Source organism: Hemitrygon akajei, chromosome 25, assembly GCF_048418815.1.
Source record: "Hemitrygon akajei chromosome 25, sHemAka1.3, whole genome shotgun sequence".
Classification (NCBI taxonomy): Eukaryota; Metazoa; Chordata; class Chondrichthyes; order Myliobatiformes; family Dasyatidae; genus Hemitrygon; species Hemitrygon akajei.
The window spans coordinates 33,899,865-33,922,192 of NC_133148.1; the positions used below are offsets into that span (position 1 = coordinate 33,899,865).

Consider the following 22,328-nt stretch of genomic DNA (forward strand, 5'->3'; position numbering starts at 1 on the left):
ACTGAACAAAAGGCTCGGGCATCGGCGGCAGGTAGGAGCAGGGTTTTGGGTGGCATTTCACCGGGCGCCGACTCCGTACGCTAACTGACAGTTATTCTGAGATTAGGACACACTGTAGCCCAGCACCCCGCGGTATCCCCGATCCTTTCCCCCCTCCCTCAGCCCCACGATCCCTGTCCGGACGCGGGGAGCTTTCTGCTGATGAGCGAAGGTGATGGCGCCATTTCTGTGGCGCATGCGTATCGCTCGGATCGTGATGTATGGACAGGTATCTGATTCGTGGGGGTTTCTGGGTACAAAGGCGGCCATAGTTAACCCTTACAGCACTGTCCCCACTAGTCCGTTGGAATGGTTTGGAAGCCTAAGCGGAGCAGTTGCATTTCCCAGACACTGCCGAGCTCCGGCCATCTAAAACCAAGGACTGGGAACAAAAAATATAGTCCTGAGTTCATCACCCTGGTGATAATAATTAGAAAGCTTCCAGGTTCAATCATGTTAAACCGTATGCTCTGAGTAGCGCTTATAGGCCTTGACCAGAACTTGAAATAATACTAATGGAGAGGGACAAACTGAGCCAAGTCACAGGTTGTTGACAGGTGGAAATGGCCCATTCTGATACAGTCAAAAAGTTTGATGGTCAGTCCTGATCTGTGCCTGGCTAGAAAATGAGTTGTTTCTCCAACTTGTGTTAAACTTTGCTGTAACAGTGTGGTGTCAGAGCTTGCCATAGAGACTATAATTAATTCATCTGAAATGCTATCCTTCACCCATTGATATCTTTTATAAATCTTTTTATAGGTTTGAAGGGGCATGGGAATGTCAAACACATTGGTTCTTCTTCTGTGTTTGTCCGGATATCTAAGGAGTGACCTGACATTTTGTTTGTAACACCGATACTTCTGATGGTCCTTGGATATGAAGATGTATCTCATTCCAGCTGGAAATACGCTTCGTATCTGAAAAGATGTGAAGTTTATTGTTTCAACTCAATGAAATCCACTGGAACTGTGGTGCTGAGAACATGCCAGCATTTGTTCACTGGAGAGCAGGTCTTCAACTGCATTGATAGTGCGAGGAATTCACCATCTGACATCTGACTTGATGAATTGCCAGAAAATTGACAGCAAGGAGACATCATTCCCTTTTTCTTAGTGTGGGAAGGGACTCACTCACTCAACGATCTGCAGATTCCCCAGTGAGTTCACAAGGGAGAGAGACGGTTCAACTGTTCTGTGTATGGGATTAGCTCCACTCAGTCATCTGATCTTTTGACACACAAGGGAGAGGCTGTATATCTGCTCTGAATGTGGGAAGGGGTTCACGCAGTCATCCCACCTACAAACACACCGGTCAGTTCACATTGGGGGAGAGGCCATTCACCTGCTCCGTGTGCGGGAGGGGATATACTCAGTCATCCAGGCTGAAGACATGCCAGCAAGTTCACACCACAGAGAGACCTGACTGCGGGAAGCGATTCACTCTGTCGGTCAAGCTGAGGAGATACAAGAAAATTCACACCAGTGAGCCAGTCCACCTGCTCCTACTGTGGAATGAGATTCACTCACTCACCTCTCTGCAGACAAGCACAAATGTGAGAGACTTCAACTTTTTTCAGTCACCTGATGTGCTGACACAGAGAGAGAGAGAGAGAGAGAGAGAGAGAGAGACCGTGGAGAATGTGGAGAAGCATTCCTCAGTAATGCCACCTACAAACACACTACTCAGCTCACACTGGAGAGAGGCTGTTCTTCTCTGAATGTGGCAAGGGATGCACTCAGAAATTTAACCTACAGTGACGCCAGGCAGATCACCCTGGGGAGAGGCTATTCACCTGCTCAGACTCGAAGAAGGGATTTACTTGGTCTTACCGCACACTGAACCACCAGCCAGTTAACTCTGGAGAAATGCCGCTCACCTGCTCAGACTGTGGGAAGGGTTTTCCTCACCCATCTCATCTGCAAAGGCACCAGCGCGTTCACACAGGTGAGAGGCCTTTCACCTGTTCAGAATGTGGGAAGGCATTCACTCAGTCGTCCAACCTACAGAAACACCAGTCACTTCACACTGGGGAGAGGCCGTTCACATGCTCGCATTGTGGGAAGGGATTCACTCGGTCGTCTGACCTACTGGCTCACCAGTCAGTTCACACTGGAGAGAGGCCATACACCTGTTTAGACTGTGGGAAAGGATTTACTGAGTCGTCTCAACTGAAGGTACATCAGCGAATTCACACTGGGGAGAAACCATTCGCCTGCTCTGAATGTGGGAAGGCATTTAGTCAGTCATCCAACCTACGGAAACACCAGTCAGTTCACACTGGGGAGAGACCGTTCACCTGCTCAGAATGTGGAAAAGGATTTACTCGGTCAAATGACCTCCTGGCACACCAGTCGGTTCACACCGGGAAGATGCCGTTCACCTGCTCGGACTGCGGGAAGGGATTCACTCGGTCATCTGACCTGTTGGCACACCAGTCAGTTCACACTGGGGAGATGCCGTTCACCTGCTCAGACTGTGGGAAGGGATTTCCTCGGTCATCTCAACTGAAGGTACATCAGCAAGTACACACTGGGGAGAGGCCGTTCACCTGCTCTGAATGTGGGAAGGGATTCACACAGTCATCCAACCTGCAGACTCATCAGCGAGTTCACAGAGGAGAGAGGCCATTCACCTGCTCAGACTGTGGGAAGGGATTCACTCGGTCATCTGACCTACTAGCACACCAGTTAGTTCACACTGGGGAGAGACCGTTCACCTGCTCAGTGTGTGGGAAGAGATTTACTCACTCATTTCAGCTGAAGGTGCATCAGCGAGTTCACACTGGGGAGAGGCCGTACACCTGCTCTGAATGTGGGAAGGGATTCACCACGTCATCTAACCTACAGACTCATCAGCGAATTCACACTGGGGAGAGACCGTTTACTTGCTCTGAATGTGGGAAGGGATTCACTCGGTCATCTGATCTACTGGCACACAAGTCAGTTCACACTGGGGAGAAACCGTTTGCCTGCTCAGACTGTGGGAAGGGATTTACTCAGTCATTTCAACTGAAGGTACATCAGCGAGTTCACACCGGGGAGAGGCCGTACGTCTGCTCTGAATGTGGGAAGGGATTCACTCTGTCGTCCAACCTGATAAGACACCAGAGAGGTCACAGGGTTGAGGGGTCGTTTAACTCTTCAGTGTCTGGGAAATGATTCACTCACTCTCCCAACCTTGTGATGCATGACCAAGTTCATACTGGGAAATGTTTCAATAAGCTGCATGCTGAATATTTCACCGTCACAGTTGCTGAATCCAGAAGCAAGTTGAAATGGGACATTTGGGTGTTGAACTCTGCCATTATTGCTGCTCAGCACACCCAATGCCCCACCCTGGTCACTGGGCTTGGGAGGAGTTTCCTCTGCTGATGTTCACCTGTAATGGGACTGGAGTTTCATATTCTGCATCTGTGACTAATAATTAAATACCATTTTAAACTCTGTCTCAGGTGCTCAGTGTATCTACAACGTGCACAGTGAACAGTGGGGAGTCAATTCAGCCCAGTTGCTCCTGATGGTGTTTCTGTTCCATGACAGTCCATTTAACCCCATCCCTGCTGTTCACCTCTCACTCTCCCTGCGGTGACGGGTTCCAAATGGTCACTGCGCTGTGTGTGAGGAGGTTTCCCTGGAATTCCCTTATTTCAATGTCATGGGTCTTTTCCGCTGCTTCTAAAGGGCTGTGTCTCACACAGCTGAGAGCTGTTGATCCCGTTGAAGATGGCTGTTGGGGGGTGAGGGTGAACGTGTGCGAAATGGAAGAGGTGCAGCTGAGAGCAGCATTAATGGTGGAGGAAGGGAAGCCACTTTCTTTGAAGGAGGACATTTCTTTCGTTCTGGATTGAAAAGCCTGAGAGCAGTTGTGGCAGAGAGCGAGGAATTGAGAGAACGGGATGTCATTTTTACAAGTAACAGGGTGGGAGGAGATATAGTCAGGGTAGCTGTGAGAGTCTGTGGGTTTATAATAGACATCAGTTGATAAGCTGTCTCCAGAGATAGAGATAGAGTGAGAAAGGGGAGGGAGGTGTCAGAAATGGGCCAGGTAAATTTGAGGGCAGGGCAGAAGTTGAAGGCAAAGATGATAAAGTCGATGAGCTCAGCGTGGGCGCAGGAAGCAGCACCAGTGCAGTCACCAATGCAGCATTGGAAAAGAGGGGCAGTGCCACCTTTGTGGGCTTGGAACATAGACTGTTCCACGTAGCCGACAAAGAGGCAGGCGTAACTGGACCCGTTCAAGTACTGATGGCAATACCTTTAGTTTGGAAGTGAGTGGAGGCAAAGGAGGAATTATTGAGAGTGAGGACAAGTACCGCCAGACGGAGGAGGGTGGTAGTAGAGGAACTGGTTAGGTCTGGTGTCCAGAAGGAAACGGAGAGCTTTAAGGCGTATAAAAAAGCTGGATGAGCTCAGCAGGTCGGGCAGCATCTGTTGAAAGGAGCAGTCAACGTTTCGGGTCAAGACCCTTCGTCAGGAGAGCTTTAAGGCCTTTCTGGTGAGGGATGGAGGTGTGTAGGGACTGGACATCGATGACGAAAATAAGGTGATTGGGGCCAGGGGTCTTGAAATCATTGAAAGTGTGTGAAGTGTCACAGATGTAGGTCCTTAATGATCTTTTTAGTTGCCTTCTGTTGGTTTTTAAGAGCTTCCCAATCCTCTAACTTCCCACTAATTTTTGCTCTATTATATGCCCTCACTTTAGTTTTTATGTTGGCTTTGCCTTCTCTTGTTAGCCATAGTTGTGGCATCTTACCGTCAGAATTTTCCTTCCTGTCTGCGATGTATATATTCCGTGCCTTCCAAATTGCTTCTAAAATTCAGAGCCATTGCTGCTCTGCCTCATCCCTGCCAGCATTCTTTTCCAATCAATTTTGGCCAGCTCCTCTCGCATGCTTTTGTAATTCCCCTTACTCCACTGTAATACTGAACCATCTGACTTAAGCTTCTCCAGCTCAAAGTTCTGGGCGAATTTGATCATATTATGATCACTTACCCCTAAGGGTTCTTTTACTTAAACTCTCAAATCAATTACTGTTCACTGAACAACACCCAATCCAGATTAGCTGATCCCCTAGTGGGCTCAGCCATGAGCTGCTCTAAAAAGCCTTCTTGTAGGCGTTCTAGAAATTCCCCTCTTGGGATCCAGCACCAACCTGATTTTACCAATCTAAATGCATATTAAAATCCTCCAAGACTAGTGTAACATTGCCCTTTTGGCATATATTTTCTTTATTTTTGACTTTTCTCTCCCCTTTCCCAATCTCTCTGTCTCCATCTTTCGAGACAAACTATTTACCGACATCTTTTATAAACCTACCGATTCCCATGGCTATATTTGTTATACCTCCTCCCACGCTATATCCTCTAAAAATGCTTTTCCCCTCTCTCAATTCCTTCGTGTCTGTTGTATCTGATTCCAGGATGAGGCTTTCCTTTCTAGAAATTTCCCATCTCCCCGCAGCCTTGACAGGGATAGAGTTCCTCTTGTCCTAAGCTACCAATCAAGAGCCTCCACATCCAACGCATAATTCTCTGCAACCTCTGCCATATATTTAATGATATCATACCACCAAATGCACCTTTAACCCACCCGCACCCCACTTCTCCAATTTCCTCCACGTGTCTTATCATCTCCTCTATGCATGTCTCCAAACTATCCTCGGGTGAGACAACACTTCATCTGTACTCTGCTGGGGTTGTCTGCTCCAATGTGACCTCCTCTAATTGGCAAGACCAGTTTGTTGAGCATCTCCGCCCCATCCACCAAAAGCAGAATTTCTTGGTGGCCATGCTAATTCCTATTTCCATTACTGTTCCGACAAGTTGGTCCATGGGCTTCTCTGCCAGAATGAAGCCGCTCTCGATAGATTCCAACCTGATGGCATGAATATCAATTTCTCCTTCTGTTAATTCCCCGCCTCACCCCCCAATCCCCCTTCCTTCTGTTTGTATTGTCCACTCTGGCCTCTTGTATCTTTTCCTCATTTACCCATCACCCCAGTACCCCTCCTTTTCTCCCATGTTCCACTCTCCTCTCCTATCTGTTTCCTTTGTCTCCAGCTCTTTACCTTTTCCATCCATTTGGTATCAGCTATCACCTTCCAGCTGGACCTCCTCACCCCTCCACCACCTTTTTATTCCAGCATCTTCCCCCTTCCTTTCCAGCCCTGAAGCAGGGCTTCGGCCCAAAAAGTCGGCTATTTATTCATTTCCATAAATGCTGCCTGGCCTGCTGAGTTCATCCAGCATTTTGTATGTGTTTTTTCCCCCCTGCTTTTAGTTCATATTTCCAACTTCTGCAGTATTTTTGTGCGCATCTTTTAAGAATCCCATTTTCAACACAACATGGTGTTTCAAGTGCTTGTCTAATTATTTAAATCTTCTGTGCAGGTTTCTGCCTCCACCCCATCCTCCAAGTAACACAGTTTACATTTCATCCACCCTCTGGGTGAAAGAAAACTTCCTCAAACACACTCTAAATCTCTCTCTTACCTTAAGCCTATGCCCTTTCTGTTAGATGACATGATGAAGGGGGAAATGTTCTGCTATCCAAACAAACTATGCCTCTCTCCTCTTCTCCCCTCCATCCTCTCTCTCCATCACTGGTCCCTCTCCTGGACTCTGCTCACCCAACTCACACTTTCGCGGTACTTACATTCCACTTGCTCTGCCACCATCCTCATTCCCAGTCTGTCTCTCCTCCCTCCCTGCTCCCCGTCTCTCACAGCCTTATTCTCTCTTTCCCTCCATCCATTGTCTTCTTTCCCCTCCATCATGAGGGTCCTACAGACTCTGTCAGCCACTGCCTGGCAAGGTTAGTGAATGTTGGGTTATTAGAGAGAGGGAGACGTGGGATCCCTGCACTGCTAGCACAGGGTAGCCTGTTTCTGTTAGTTTCATGAACTAATGTGCAATTCTCTCTCTGTCTCAAACTTCCCTGTCGCTTCTTTCAAACAGTCCCACTTATCTTAAACTCCCCCCATCCCCACCCCTCTTTCGAACCTCCCCATGCCCACCCCTTCTCTCAAGCTCCACCCAACCCCAACAAACCCTATCCCCACCTCCTCTCACCCAATCTCTCTCCTGCTTCTTTCACTCCCCGCCCCATGACATCCGCTCCGTCTCTGCCTCCCTTTCTCCTGCTGTGAGGTTGGTGGCAAACAAAGTTGGAAAGGTTACCAGACGAGATAATTTCAAATTGAACATTGTGAGAACTCTCTCATTCTCCTCCCCTTTCTCAGTCCCCCCATTGTTACCTTAATCACTCTCCCTTCACCTGGCCTCTCCTCCTTACCTGCTTTGCCTTCTGCTCACTCACTCTCTTGCAAACCTCTCCTCATTTCCTCTCCTGCTCCCCTCCCCTCCCTCTCCCCACTGCATTCCCATTTCCTCTCACACTCCCTGGCTCTCCCTCCCCACGCTCGCTCTCCCTGACCTCTCTCACTCCCTGTCCCTGTCTTGCTCTAGCCACACTCCCCTTCTCATATCCCCTGCTGCTCTTGTTCTGCCCTGTTGCTCACTCCCTCTCCCTACCCTCTCCTTCACTCACACAGCTCCCACTCTCACTCTCCCAATCACTCCCTCACTGTACTCCTTGACATACTCTCCCTACCTGTCCTCCCTCTTTCCATCCCTTCCAGAGGATCAATTCTGTCCTTTGTGATTCCTTTGTCCTTAACATATCTGTAAGATCCCTTAGGATCCCCCTTCACCTTCTCTGCTGACCATTCCTGCCTTACATTAGCCCTCCTGATTTATTTCTTGTGTTCTATTATATTTCTTGTACTTTATAAGCACCTCATTTGTTCCTACCTGCTATGCACCTCCTTTTTTCCCTCTTAACCAGGGCCTCAAATAGATCTTGAAAACCAAGGTTCCCTACACTTGTTATCTTTCCCTTTTATTCTGCCAGGCACGTACAAGCTTTGTACTCTCAAAATTTCATTTTTGAAGGCCTCCCACTTTCTAAGTATACCTTTGCCCAGAAAACAACCTGTCCGAATCCACACCTGCCAAATCATTTCTGACACCATCAAAATTGGCCCTTCTTCAATTTGGAATCTCAACCTGCTGACCAGACCTCTCTTTTTCCACACTTACTTTGAAACTAATGGCATTGTGGTCACTGGATGCCACACAAATGTCCACCACCTGCCCTTGTCTTATTCCCTAATAGCAGATCGAGTATCACATGTTCTCTTGTTGGGACTTCTATGGACTGGTGAAGGAGACCAGCCTGACCACATCTGACAAACTCTATCCCACCTAGTCATTTTACAGTGTGGGACTTGCAGTCAATAAGTGGAAAGTTAAAAGTCACCTAGTGTAACAACCTTTGTTTTTTTGCAAAAGTCTGCAGACTCTTTACCAAATTTGTTTGTCTAAATCCCTAGGACTGTTGGATGGTCTATAGCCCCACTAATGTGGTTCTGCCCATAATGCCTCAGTATTCAAGTTCTCGAGCACTGCTGAGACATTTTCCCATGACTGGACCCCCCCCCCCCCTTCTTTAATCACTCCCAACGTGTCACATCAAAAACAACAGAACCCTGGTCCACTGAGTTGTGCTGACAAGCAACTCGCCGATTTAAGCCTAGCCAAATCACAGGATAATTTAAATTAACAATTAGCCTACTGAATGGTACGTCTTTGGACTGTGGAGGAAACATGAGCACGGGGAGGAAACCAACACACATGGAAAGGTCTTACAAACTTTCTTACAGAGGACGCCAGTGGAAAAGTTTGGTTCCTGAGCTTGGTAGTTTGTGTACGCGCTCACACATAGGTGTGCGTGCATGTGTGTGTAAAGGGGATGGGGTGCTTGCATGCACTACATGCGTTGGTTTGTCTGTAGCTTCAGTGGGGTATTGTGTGTGGGTGTGCGCATGTAGGTGTGTTTGTGGGATGTGTATGTTGTTGTGCACCTTATGAAGCATCTTTGCTCCATCTTCAAAAAAACAGGATGTCCCAGTGGCCACCCATTTAATTCCCATCCCCATTCTCATTCTGACTCAGTGGCCTCCTCTGTTGCTACGTTGAGGCCACTCTCAAATTGGAGGAGCAACCCCTCATATTCCGTCCAGGTCGCCTCCAAACTGATGGCGTGAACATCATATTTCTCCAGCTTCCCTTTTCTTCAATCCCCCACTCTGGACTGCCTCTTACCTCTTCTCCTCCCCCGGTGCCTCACTCCTTCTCCCTCTCCCATGATCAACTTCCCTCTCCTGTCAGATTCCTTCTTATCCAGCTCTTTAGCTCTTTCACCTCCCGGCTTCTTACTTCATCCCATCGCCCCCACCCACCTGGCTTCACCTATCACGTCCGAGAATGTACCCCCCCCCCCCAATTCTGGCTGCTTCTCCTTTCCTTTCCAATTCTGATGAAGGGTCTCGTCCCGAAATTCCCAGACGCTGCCTGACCAGCTGAGTTCCTCCAGTATTTTGCGAACACATGTTGCTTATATTTGCAGCGTCTGCAGAATCTCTGGTGTTTTGCATCTGCATTAAGTGGATTTGACTTTGACTATAAGTCACGGAATAACGGCTGACACTGATCAGGTTCTTTTACGGAGTCCGCTGCGTTAAGGGTAGCTGCTCAGTTGTCAGTATGTATTTTTTTTTAAAAAATTGATTGAATCTGAAGCATGTGGCCCGGTACTTGCCGGCAGTTTTCTCTTCACTCTGCTTAGCCACATATCGCCGCTCTTCAGCATTCACCTTCGGTGGCGCAAGGATCAAATGCGCATGCGCCGTGTCGGATGTGCCCCCCCCCCCGCACATCGCGCATGCGCTCAGTGGACAATAGGCTCGGCAATCGTCAGCAGGTAGGAGTGGGTCTTCGGGTGGGATTTCATAGGACCCGGCCTCTATATCCTAACTCACAATAGCGGCGGGCTCCAGACGTACCGTAACCCTTCACCCAGGGACAGGTCCGGCCCTTTCCCTCTCTCTCCCCGCCCCACGATCCGTACCCGTCCCGTCCCCCAGAGCCTTCTGCCGATAAATGGAGGCGCTGGCGTCATTTCTGTGGCGCATGCGTACCGCTGGGACCGTGATGGATAGATGGGTCTCTGGTTCGTGGGGTGTTCTGGGTACAGCGGCTGCCATGGCTGACACTTCCAGCTTCAGCTAATGTGTCTACCAAACACTGCCGAGCTCCAGCTATCTAAATCCAAGGATGATGATCTCAGAACAAAAATATGGTCAGATTAATTCGAAAGTCTTCAGGATCAGCCATGTTACATCAAGTGCTTTTACTAGTGCTGTAGACTTTGACTAGAACTTGAAATAATATTAATCCACAGAGACAAACTGAGCCAAGTCACAGATTGATGACAGTTAGAAAAGGCCTATTCTGATACTGTTACGTATTCGGGCAACAATAATATAGATGAGTTAGGCAAGGGGTTTTATAACGAAAAACACGTTTATTAAACACTGATAACAAACCCCCTTCAAATGTAAACAAACCCAAACAATGATCCGAGCTCAGCTGCTGACAGCTGGTCAGACAGTTCTTAATAGCTTTGCAGTCCCAAACAGTCTTTAAAGTAGTATTGAAAAAAACTCAGTTCTCTAAAGCGAATTGCCGAATGAAAACAGTTCAAAGAACGATATGCCGACAGTTCAAAAGCTCACGGTACTTTTAAAAGGAGAGACTTTTTAAAGCGATGTAAATTCTCTTCCACGTCGATGTCCTTCGATTCCCAGCGTCGAACTCCCACGTCGAATTTTATTAAATATAACAACTTAAAGTGACTGACCTCTCTTCCACACTATTCTCAAACCCTTTCTGGTCATCCCAGGGGTCAACAGCGAGAATAGTCAACGAAATCCTTCCGAATGAGGATCACACAAGGTCGAAGTCAATCCATCGAAAATCGATTCTTCTCGATCTCCATTTTCCAAACTTTTCTTCACTCTCCCTTAGCAAAGAAACCGTTGGCTCTGACCTTTTAAACTTTAGGCATTAACAAAACTTCATTTTTAACTAAACTGCGTCATCCTTTTAAATCACGCAGTGACATGAAGTCATCTTGGCAAATCCAGCCACGAACTGCCCCACCTGACAGGGTGGGTCTTCCTTTTATACCCTGTAGAAAAAACCTGTCACATGACCTCTACTGGCGGGAAAATGACATCACTCCACCATTACCTCATGTCCAGTATAACTTCAACCCCAGTCACGTGACAAGGGTACCACTGTCATGTGTCACGGGTACGTAACACCTCCCTCCAAAAAAAAAACATTTTTGGTCTATCAAGAACAAAAATTTTAACAATTACTTACAAAAAAAAACAAATGTATAAATCATATAACATACACAATATACAATACAGTAGGAGTGTTACAATAAAAAAAACCACTCCAAAAAAAAACATTGTACATTCAACATCGAGATAGACAATCAGCAACCACATTATCTTTACCTTTAATATGAGTTATCACAATATTGTACTCTTGTAACATCAAACTCCAATTTAACAATCTTCTGTTTTTGTTTTTCATCTTACTCAGAAAAACTAACGGATTATGATCAGTGTAAACAATAAGTGGTTTTTGAGTTGTACCAACATATACCTCAAAATATTCCAAAGCCAAAACAAGAGATAACAATTCTTTCTCTATTGTTGAATAGTTTCTTTGATGCTTATTAAATTTCTTAGAAAAGTAAGCTACTGGATGATCAACCTCATCACCCTCATTCCTTTGCATCAATACTGCTCCCGCAGCTTCATCACTGGCATCCACAGCTAATGAAAAAGGTTTTTCAAAGTCAGGTGCCTTAAGCACAGGTTGTTCACATATCATTGTTTTCAATTTTTCAAATGCTTCCTGACAAAACACTGTCCACACAAACTTTACATTCTTCTGCAGAAGGTTAGTTAATGGAAGGGCAACATTAGCAAAATTCTTACAAAATTTTCGATAATATCCTACCATTCCCAAAAACCTTCTGAGAGTTTTTTTCCCCGTCGGAGTGGGAATTTCTAAAATTGCCTGAACTTTTGCCTGAACAGGAGCTACCTTACCTTGACCCACAACATAACCAAGGTAAGTCACAGTAGCATGTCCAAATTCACTCTTGGCTAAATTAATAGTCAAGTTAGCTTTTGAAAGCTTTTCAAACAATTTCTCCACCGCAATTATGTGTGCTTCCCAAGTATCATTTCCTGTCACTAAATCATCAATATAAGCATCAGTATCTTTCAATCCCTGAATCACAGAATTAATCATCCTCTGAAAAGTACCTGGCGCATTCTTCATCCCAAATGGAAGAACATTATACTCATATAACCCAGATGGAGTTACAAATGCAGAAATCTCTCTACCTCTGTCCGTTAATGGAACACACCAATACCCTTTTAATAAATCAATCTTTGTAAGGAACTTTGCTTTTCCAACTTTATCTACACAATCATCTACTCTAGGAATTGGATATGCATCTGTTTTCGTTACAGCATTCACCTTCCTATAGTCCGTACAAAACCTAATACTACCATCAGGTTTTGGCACCATAACACATGGCGAACTCCAATTTGAGTTAGAATGTCTAATAATATCATTCTCTAACATGTATTCAATTTCTTTCTCAGCAAGTTCACATTTTTCCATGTTCATTCTATATGGATGTTGTTTAATAGGTTTGGCATCTCCAACATCTACATCATGTGAAGCTATAGTAGTCCTTCTCGGAACATCTGGAAACAAATCCTTATACTTAAAAATCAATTCCTTCATCTGTTGTTTCTGCTCTAGCTGTAAATGTGCTAATTTCTCATCAATATTTTCAAAAATAGTCGAATTAGGTAACCTAACAGAAACAATGTTAGATTTAGAATGAAAGTCAGATGAATCATCTATCATGTTCCCAGTTAAATCCAACTCATTCTCACTAACCACAACAGTCACAGTATCAGATTGTTTCTCAAAATATGGTTTAATCATATTTATGTGGCAAAGTTGTGTTGACCTTCTACGATCTGGAGTTTTTATTACATAATCCACATCATTAACTCTAGACACAATTTCATAAGGTCCATGAAATCTAGCTTGTAAAGGATTTGTCTGCACTGGGAAAAAAACCAACACCTTATCTCCAGGCTTAAACATCCTCATCCTAGCTTCCTTATCATACCAAGTTTTCATTTTCTCCTGAGCCAACTTCAAATTTTCCTTGGCTAAACTACAAGCTCTATGTAACCTGTCCTTAAATTTCAAAACATAGTCCAACAAATTAGTATGCACTTCCTTACTAATCCACTGTTCCTTCAATAAAGCTAAAGGTCCTCTAACTCTATGTCCAAACACAAGTTCAAATGGACTAAACCCTAAAGATTCCTGTACCGATTCCCTTACTGCAAATAAAAGTAAGTTTATACTCTCATCCCAGTCACTTTCATTCTCCACACAATATGTCCTAATCATATTCTTGAGAGTAGAATGAAACCTCTCCAAAGCACCTTGCGATTCTGGATGGTATGCAGACGAAGTAATTTGCTTAGCTCCCAATTTATAAACTATCTGTTGAAACAATCCAGACATAAAATTACTACCTTGATCAGTTTGTATTTCCTTAGGCAATCCAAAATAAGTAAAGAATTTTATAAGAGCCTTCGTCACAGTTTTAGCTTTTATATTCCTAAGTGGTACTGCCTCTGGAAACCTAGACGAAGTACACATGATAGTCAACAAATACTGATAACCAGTTTTTGTCTTTGGTAATGGACCAACACAATCTACAATAACTTTAGAAAACGGTTCACCAAATGCTGGAATAGGTTGTAATGGAGCTACTGGTGTAACCTGATTTGGTTTACCCACAATTTGACAAGTATGGCACGTCTTACAAAACATCGCCACATCTTTTCTTAAACCAGGCCAGTAAAAATGTTTTAAAATCTTGTCCACAGTTTTCCTTATCCCTTGATGTCCACCTAAAGGCACACTATGAGCTAAAGTCAAAATCTCATTCCGATAAACTTTAGGAACAACCACCTGATAAACAACATTCCATTCCTCACTTGCAGGAATTGTAGGCGACCTCCACTTTCTCATCAACACTCCTTTTTCCAAGTAATATCCTACTGACACCTTCTCAATTTCACTACCTAGTAAAGCTTGTTCCCTTAATTTTACAATCTCAGGATCTCTATTCTGCTCTGCTATCATCTCCTTCCGAGACAAAGATAAATCTTCATAGTCAGACTTACTCCCAGAATCTTGTTCAAACAACGAAGGTAAGAAAGTTTCTGACACATCCTCAAAACTCAAATCCTGAGTTGAACAGTCATGAGTAACGACCTCATTCTGCACATCAATCTTTTTAGCCATAGCTCTAGTCACAACACAAGAAAAATCTGTGTTAGAATTCACCTCTGGTTCCTCTGATTCCATTGTCAAATGCACTTCAGGAAAAACTTGTCCACCTGCCAAGTCATTACCTAACAATAAAGAAATACCCTTCACAGGTAAGCTATGCTGTAATCCTACCTTAACAAATCCTGTAACTAACCCTGACTTTAAATTTACTTCATGTAAACGTACAGGCATAAAATCACTTCCAACACCTCTTATGTAATTTACCTCACCAGTATCACTCTCTTCATTAAACTTCAACACACTGTCTAACATCAGTGATTGAGAAGCTCCAGTATCCCTAAGAATTTTTATTGGCACCAGAGTAGATCCTTCTTTCAAGGATACAAACCCTTCAGTTATAAAATGATCATATCCCTTTCTAACTTTGTCAGACTCTAACAAATCCTCATTTGTGTTTACCAAACCCTGTAACTTTACAGGTGCTTTAGTATGTTGCACACAAGCATCTGTAACTGCTTCCTTCTCTTTCTTTTTCAATTTGAAACAGTTAGCTATTACATGGCCAGGCTTCTTACAATAGTTACAAATAAGACCAAACTGTCTTTCCTTCACAGGCTTTCCTTCCTCCTTACCTCTCTCATTAACCTCTAATTTAATTTCTGATTTACCTGGAGTCTCCATATTATTTTTCCTCTTGAAAATTCTACCCTGAGGAAATTTATTCTTATGGATTAAAACATACTCATCAGCTAATCTAGCACAGTCCTGCAATTTATCAGTATCCCTCTCATTTAAGTAGGTCCTTACTTCAACAGGAATGCTTCTTTTAAATTCCTCCATTAAAATCAGCTCTCTCAATGTATCATAATCCTCATTTACATTTTTAGAAGAAACCCATCTCTCAAAACACATAGCTTTATCGTAGGCAAATTCCACATAAGTCTTTTCCACAGACTTTTTCAAACTCCTGAATCTTTCCCTGTACGCTTCTGGGACCAATTCATACGATTTGAGAATATTTTCTTTCACAATATCATAATCTAATGCTTGCGCAGCAGTTAAAGCTGTGTAAACGTGTCGTGCCTTTCCTTTGATTACACTCTGTAATAACACTGACCATTTATCTTTCGGCCACTCTGACATCCGAGCAATAGTTTCAAAATGTTGAAAATATCTCTCCACTTCTGTTTCACTAAATGGAGGGACCAATTTAATTTCTTGGCTAGCAACAAACGGTTTTCTAGTATCAAAAGACTGATTCTCAGACCTTAAATTCACCATTGCATATTCAAATTCTCTTTTCTTCTGCTCAGATTCCAATTTACACCTCTCTAACTCTGCTTTACTTTGTTCCAACCTCATTTGTTCAATTTGCAACTGCATCTCCAGATTACTTATTGGAAACGATTCTAAAATCGATTCTTCAAAATGACCCGAAGCCACATAGTGTGATGCGATCTTTCTCTGTATTACAGCTTTTGAAGTAGTTGGCAAGATCCCTTTAAGATGCAACCGATTAGCAAGTTCAGAGACTTCAGTTTTTTTCGCCCTCGCTAACAAATCCGCGTCTGGCGAATCCAAAAACTCATCAATATTCATCGTTGCCGAATACCACTCACAAGCCAAACAAACAAAAAAAAATCGAGCAATCCCCGTTACCAAAACACCGATTCAAAATTCAAAAAACTTTTTAAACTCAAATAATTCAATTCCGGACGTACCCCCATATTTATGTTACGTATTCGGGCAACAATAATATAGATGAGTTAGGCAAGGGGTTTTATAACGAAAAACACGTTTATTAAACACTGATAACAAACCCCCTTCAAATGTAAACAAACCCAAACAATGATCCGAGCTCAGCTGCTGACAGCTGGTCAGACAGTTCTTAATAGCTTTGCAGTCCCAAACAGTCTTTAAAGTAGTATTGAAAAAAACTCAGTTCTCTAAAGCGAATTGCCGAATGAAAACAGTTCAAAGAACGATATGCCGACAGTTCAAAAGCTCACGGTACTTTTAAAAGGAGAGACTTTTTAAAGCGATGTAAATTCTCTTCCACGTCGATGTCCTTCGATTCCCAGCGTCGAACTCCCACGTCGAATTTTATTAAATATAACAACTTAAAGTGACTGACCTCTCTTCCACACTATTCTCAAACCCTTTCTGGTCATCCCAGGGGTCAACAGCGAGAATAGTCAACGAAATCCTTCCGAATGAGGATCACACAAGGTCGAAGTCAATCCATCGAAAATCGATTCTTCTCGATCTCCATTTTCCAAACTTTTCTTCACTCTCCCTTAGCAAAGAAACCGTTGGCTCTGACCTTTTAAACTTTAGGCATTAACAAAACTTCATTTTTAACTAAACTGCGTCATCCTTTTAAATCACGCAGTGACATGAAGTCATCTTGGCAAATCCAGCCACGAACTGCCCCACCTGACAGGGTGGGTCTTCCTTTTATACCCTGTAGAAAAAACCTGTCACATGACCTCTACTGGCGGGAAAATGACATCACTCCACCATTACCTCATGTCCAGTATAACTTCAACCCCAGTCACGTGACAAGGGTACCACTGTCATGTGTCACGGGTACGTAACAATACAGACAGAAGAAGTCTGCAAATGTGATGGTCCATCCAGTTACTTTGCTGTAACATTGTGATGTCAGAGATCACCATAGAGATGAAAATTAATTCCCCTGAAATGTTGTCCTTCACCCATTTATGTTTTTTTTTCTGTGTATCATTTTATAGGTTAGAAATGAAAAATCATTTCTCTGCAGGAACGTGAAACACATGACAGTTTTGCTGTGTCTATCCGGATTTTTAAGGAGTGACCAGACATTCCTCTGTAACAACAATATTTCTGTTTGCCGATCTTTGGATATGAAGATGAATCTGATTCCAGCTGGAAGCATGCTTCGTGCCTGAAATAAAGTGAGGTTTTCTGTTGTAACTCAGGGAAATCCACTGGAACCGGGGTGCTGGGATCACACTATTTGTTCACCAGAGATCAGTTCTTCAACTGCATTGACTATGCCAGGGTTTAACTACATCCGACATCTGACTTGATGTATTTCCAGAAAATTGAAAGCTGGGAGGTATCATTCCCTTTCTGTCAGTGTGGGAAGGGATTCCCTCACTCAGCCAATCCCGAGTCACACCAGTGAGTTCATAAGGAAGAGAGACAGTTCTGTCTGTGGGAAGTTTCACCCAGTCATACCACTTACAGATACACCAGTCAGTTCACACTGGAGAGAGACTATTCACCTGCTCAGATTGTGGGAAGGGATTTACTCGGTCATAGCACCTACAGAACCACCAGTCAGATCGCACTGGGGAAATGCCGTTCACCTGCTCAGACTGTGGGAAGGGATTTCCTCACCCATCTCACCTCCAAATACACCGGCGTATTCACACAGGTGAGAGGCCGTTCACCTGCTCCGAATGTGGGAAGGCGTTCACTCAGTGGTCCAACCTACAGACACATCAGCGAGTTCACAGGGGAGAGAGGCCATTCTCCTGCTCAGAATGTGGGAAGGGATTCGCTAGGTCAGCTGACCTCCTGATACACCAGTCGGTTCACACTGGGGAGAAGTCATTCACCTGTTCAGACTGTGGGAAGGGATTTCCCCGTTTGTCTCAACTGAAGGTGCATCAGCGAGTTCACACGGGGGAGAGGCCGTTCACCTGCTCAGAATGTGGGAAGGCGTTCGCTCAGTCATCCAATCTACTGACACATCAGCGAGTTCACAGTGGAAAGATGATATTCACCTGCTCAGACTGTGGGAAGGGGTTCACTCGATCATCTGATCTCCTGGCACACCGGTCAGTTCACACTGGGGAGATGCCGTTCACCTGTCTGGTGTGTGGGAAGGGATTTCCCCGTTCATCTCAAATGAAGGTACATCGGCGCGTTCACACCGGGGAGAAGCCGTTCACCTGCTCAGATTGTGGGAAGGCATTCAGTCAGTCGTCCAACCTACAGACACATCAACGAGTTCACACCGGAAAGATGACATTTACCTGCTCAGACTGTGGGAAGGGATTCACTCGATCATCTCATCTCCTGGCACATCAGTCAGTCCACACTGGGGAGAGGCCGTTCACCTGTTCAGATTGTGGGAAGGGATTTTCACGGTCGTCTCAACTGACAGTACATCAGCGAGTTCACAGAGGAGAGAGGCCATTCATCTGCTCTGAATGTGGGAAGGGATTCACTGGGTCATCTCAACTACTGGCACACCAGTTAGTTCACACTGGGGAGAGACCATTCAGCTGCTCAGTGTGTGGGAAGAGATTTACTCACTCATTTGATCTGAAGGTACACCAGCGAGTTCACACTGGGGAGAGGCCGTACACCTGCTCTGAATGTGGGAAGGGATTCACCACGTCATCCAACTTAAAGACACATCAGCGAGTTCACACTGGGGAGAGACCATACGTCTGCTCTGAATGCGGTAAGGGATTCACACAGTCAACCAAGCTACAGACACATCAGCGAGTTCACAGAGGAGAGAGGCCATTCACCTGCTCAGACTGTGGGAGGAGATTTACTCAGTCATCTCAACTGAAAGTACATCAGCGAGTTCACACCGGGGAGAGGCCGTTCACCTGCTCTGAATGTGGGAAGGGATTCACCACGTCATTTGAACTGAAGCTTCATCAGCGAGTTCACACCGGGGAGAGGCCATACGTCTGCTCTGAATGTGGGAAGGGATTCACTCTGTCGTCCAACCTGATAAGGCACCAGAAAGTTCACAGGGTTAAGGGGTCGTTCAACTCTTCAGTGTCTGGGAAATGAGTCACTCACTCTCCCAACCTCGGAGGTGAGTGAACACCACTGAGTTCACTTTGGGGAAAAAGTTTAAACAAGCTGCAAACGTTACAGTTGCTGTATCTAGAGGTAAGTTCAAATGGGACAGGGGTGTTTGAACCTTCCTCTGGTTGTCGAAATCTGCAATTATTGCTGCTGCTCAGCACACCCAGTTCTGCACCCTGGTCACTGGGAGTGGGAGGAGTTTCCTCTGCTGATGTTCACCTGTAATGGGACTGGAGTTCTGGAGTTTAATATTCTGCATCTGTGACTAATAATTAAATTCTATTTTAAACTCTGTCTCAGGTGCTCAGTGAATCTACGGCATACACAGTGAACAGTGGGGAGTCAATTCAGCCCAGCTGGTCCTGACCGTGTTACTGTTCCGTGACAGCCCTTTTAACCCCATCCCTGCTGTTCACCTCTCACTCTCCCTGTGGTCACGGGTTCCAAATGGTTACCGCACTGTGTGTGAGAAGGTTTCCCTGGAATTCCCTGCATGACTTCCTGCAGATTGAAGAAGAACGAGCTCACTTCGGTTATGTCTCCCGTGTTCTTTGTCCCTTAAATCTCTGGATCAAGGGAGAATGTCATTGGTTGTTAACCTCCTTATTCCTGGAGCTTCAGAGTTTACTGTGACTGCAAGTTGTGTGCGCAGGTGCCAAGAGTCTAAAGTTGTGTCAGAATGCACAAGGTGGACAACAGGTCACCTACAGACACATCGCTCTGCAGCATCTCCTACGATGACCCTTTTCCATGCAGCACAACGCCGGATTTGTCTGGTTGTTTTGTGGAAGATCCCAGCTGTCCTGTTGTTAGCTAAAAGCATGATTGAACATTAAGACCGGGCATGCTGTTGCCTGATTCCGATTGGTCGGCGTTGGTTGAAAGACACCTTTGAACCGTCTGTGGGCTGCCTCCACTTTTCTCCAATCAGGACGCTCGGCTGCTCATGGCCTTTGCACTGATTGGAGGAGGGGTGAAGTGAAAAACTAGCGTGGGAGGTGGAGTGCCAGCCAGACACGCGTCAGTGACAGTGGGAAGAGAGAGTAAGGGAGCAGCGGGTGGGAGTCAGTGAGGGCACAGGGAGAGGTAGTGAGCAGCGAGTGGGAACTGAGAGGCAGACAGCAAGGGGCAAGAGAGGGGTAGTGAGGACAGATAATGAAGGGTCAGTGAGAGATTACATTAGGACAATAACAGAGGGATAATAAGGGAGAGACATTGAGGTGGGTGAGAGATACAATGGGAGAGAGGGGCAGTGAAAAGAAACAGTGAAATTAACTGGTGAGCAGAGAGACGGTGAAAGGGATGATGAGGGAGAGGTTGGCTGTGAGAGAAGAGGACAATGCAGGCACGTGTCAGTCTCCACCTAGTTAATAAGATTCGCCCGCCTCTCGTTCCAAACCCGTCACCTGCAGCCTATTTAACCCCAGTTCGCACCCACAGTGCTTGTTCACTCCTCAAACCAGTCAGCCTCAACCAGTTGCTCCAAGCTTTCACTCTCCATCCTGAAAGTTTACCTTGATGCCTGCCCTGTTATTTCCAGTTTTGTTCACCACTGAATCATCGCTGCTTTTGGGTCAAGCCACCTCTACATTTCTTGACAGGATGAGTGAAGTATAGTTGGCTAGAGTTGTCCAAGTCGGCAGGGGGTGGGAACCAGAGTAATAGTGCTGAAGATGAGGTAGTTGGTTTACAAACAGAGGCAAGGTGATAGTAAGGCTCCTAGCAAGTAGTTGCCAATGATAGGGAAAATCTTGCAGTCAACAGGATGAATTGCAAAGTAAAAGGTGGACAAGATTGAATAGGGTAAATACAGGGCTGAAGGTGTTATTATGAAGGTGAATTGTCAGGATGGAGCTCCCAGGACTGGACACCATCTACTCTAGCAGCCTCGGGAGGAAAGCAGTCAGCATAACCAGAGACACCACACACCCCGGCCACTCCCTGTTTGACCTACTGACGTCCAGCAAAAGGTTCAGGACACTAAAAACCAGAACAAATAGACTGAGGAACAGCTTCTACCCCAGAGCTGTGGCCTCCATCACACCACTCCCACAGAACAATGACTGAAACTGTGAGCACACACAAGGACTCAAATACTTGCACCAACGGCACTTTGTGCATTACTGTGACATTCTGGTGCTGCTGCAACTTATTTTCTGCTGCTTATCTATTTAATACTGTTTTTCTATTACTGTCTTGTTTTTATCTACCGCTTTGTTTGATTGCCTGAGAGGACGCCAGAGTTTCATTGTACCTATGTATAATGACAATAAAGATCATTCAATTCAATTCAATATTTAAATGCGCACAGTATCTGGAATAAGGTTGATGAACTTGAAGCACAGTTACCGATTGGCAGGTATGATGTTGTAGGTATTACTGAATATGGCTGAAAGAAGATTATAGCTATGATCTTAATGTCTAAGGATACACATTGCTTCAAAAGCACAGACAGAAAGGCTGGGAGGGGGGGAGGTGTTGCTGTTTTCGGTTAAAAAAAAATGAAGTCAAAGCAATGAAAGAGGTGACATGGGGTCAGAAGGTGTTGAATCATTGTGGATAAAGCTAAAGAACTGCAAGGGTACAAAGACCTTGATGGGACATAAACAGACCCCCAAAAAGTAGTAAGGATGTGGTCTACAAAGTACAACAGGAAATAGGAAATGCACGTTGAAAGGACAATGTTTTAATAGTTACGGGGGATTTCAGTATGCAGGTAGATTGGGAAAATCAAGTTGGTGCTGGGTTCCAGGAGGGGATTTCTAGAATGCGTACGAGATGGCTTTTTAGAGCAGCTCATGTTTGAGCCCACTTGGGGATCAGATGTTCTGGATTGGGTATTGTGCAATGAATCAGAATTAATTAGAGAGCTTAAGGTAAAATAATAACACTCACGAGAAGAGATCATAATATGACTGGATTCACCCTGAAATTTGAGAAGAAGTTGAAGTCAGATGTATCAGTATTAGAACATAGAATAGTACAGCACATTACAGGCCCTTCGGCCCACAATGTTGTGTTAACCCTCAAACCCTGCCTCCCATATAACCCCCCCACCTTAAATTCCTCCATGTACCTGTCTAACAGTCTCTTAAACTTCACTAGTGTATCTGCCTCCACCACTGACTCGGGCAGTGCATTCCATGC

General features: G+C 44.9%; 1 protein-coding gene across 1 annotated transcript; it reads left to right on the top strand.

Moving 5' to 3' along the window:
• Positions 1 to 21,457, top strand: LOC140716515 (uncharacterized). The gene is given in 3 exon segments (XM_073029313.1): positions 1 to 31; positions 799 to 3,150; positions 17,605 to 21,457. Coding segments are annotated over 2 exon segments (2,805 nt in total). The 5' UTR covers positions 1 to 31; positions 799 to 1,904; the 3' UTR covers positions 19,164 to 21,457.
• The last annotated feature ends 871 nt before the right edge of the window (positions 21,458 to 22,328 follow it).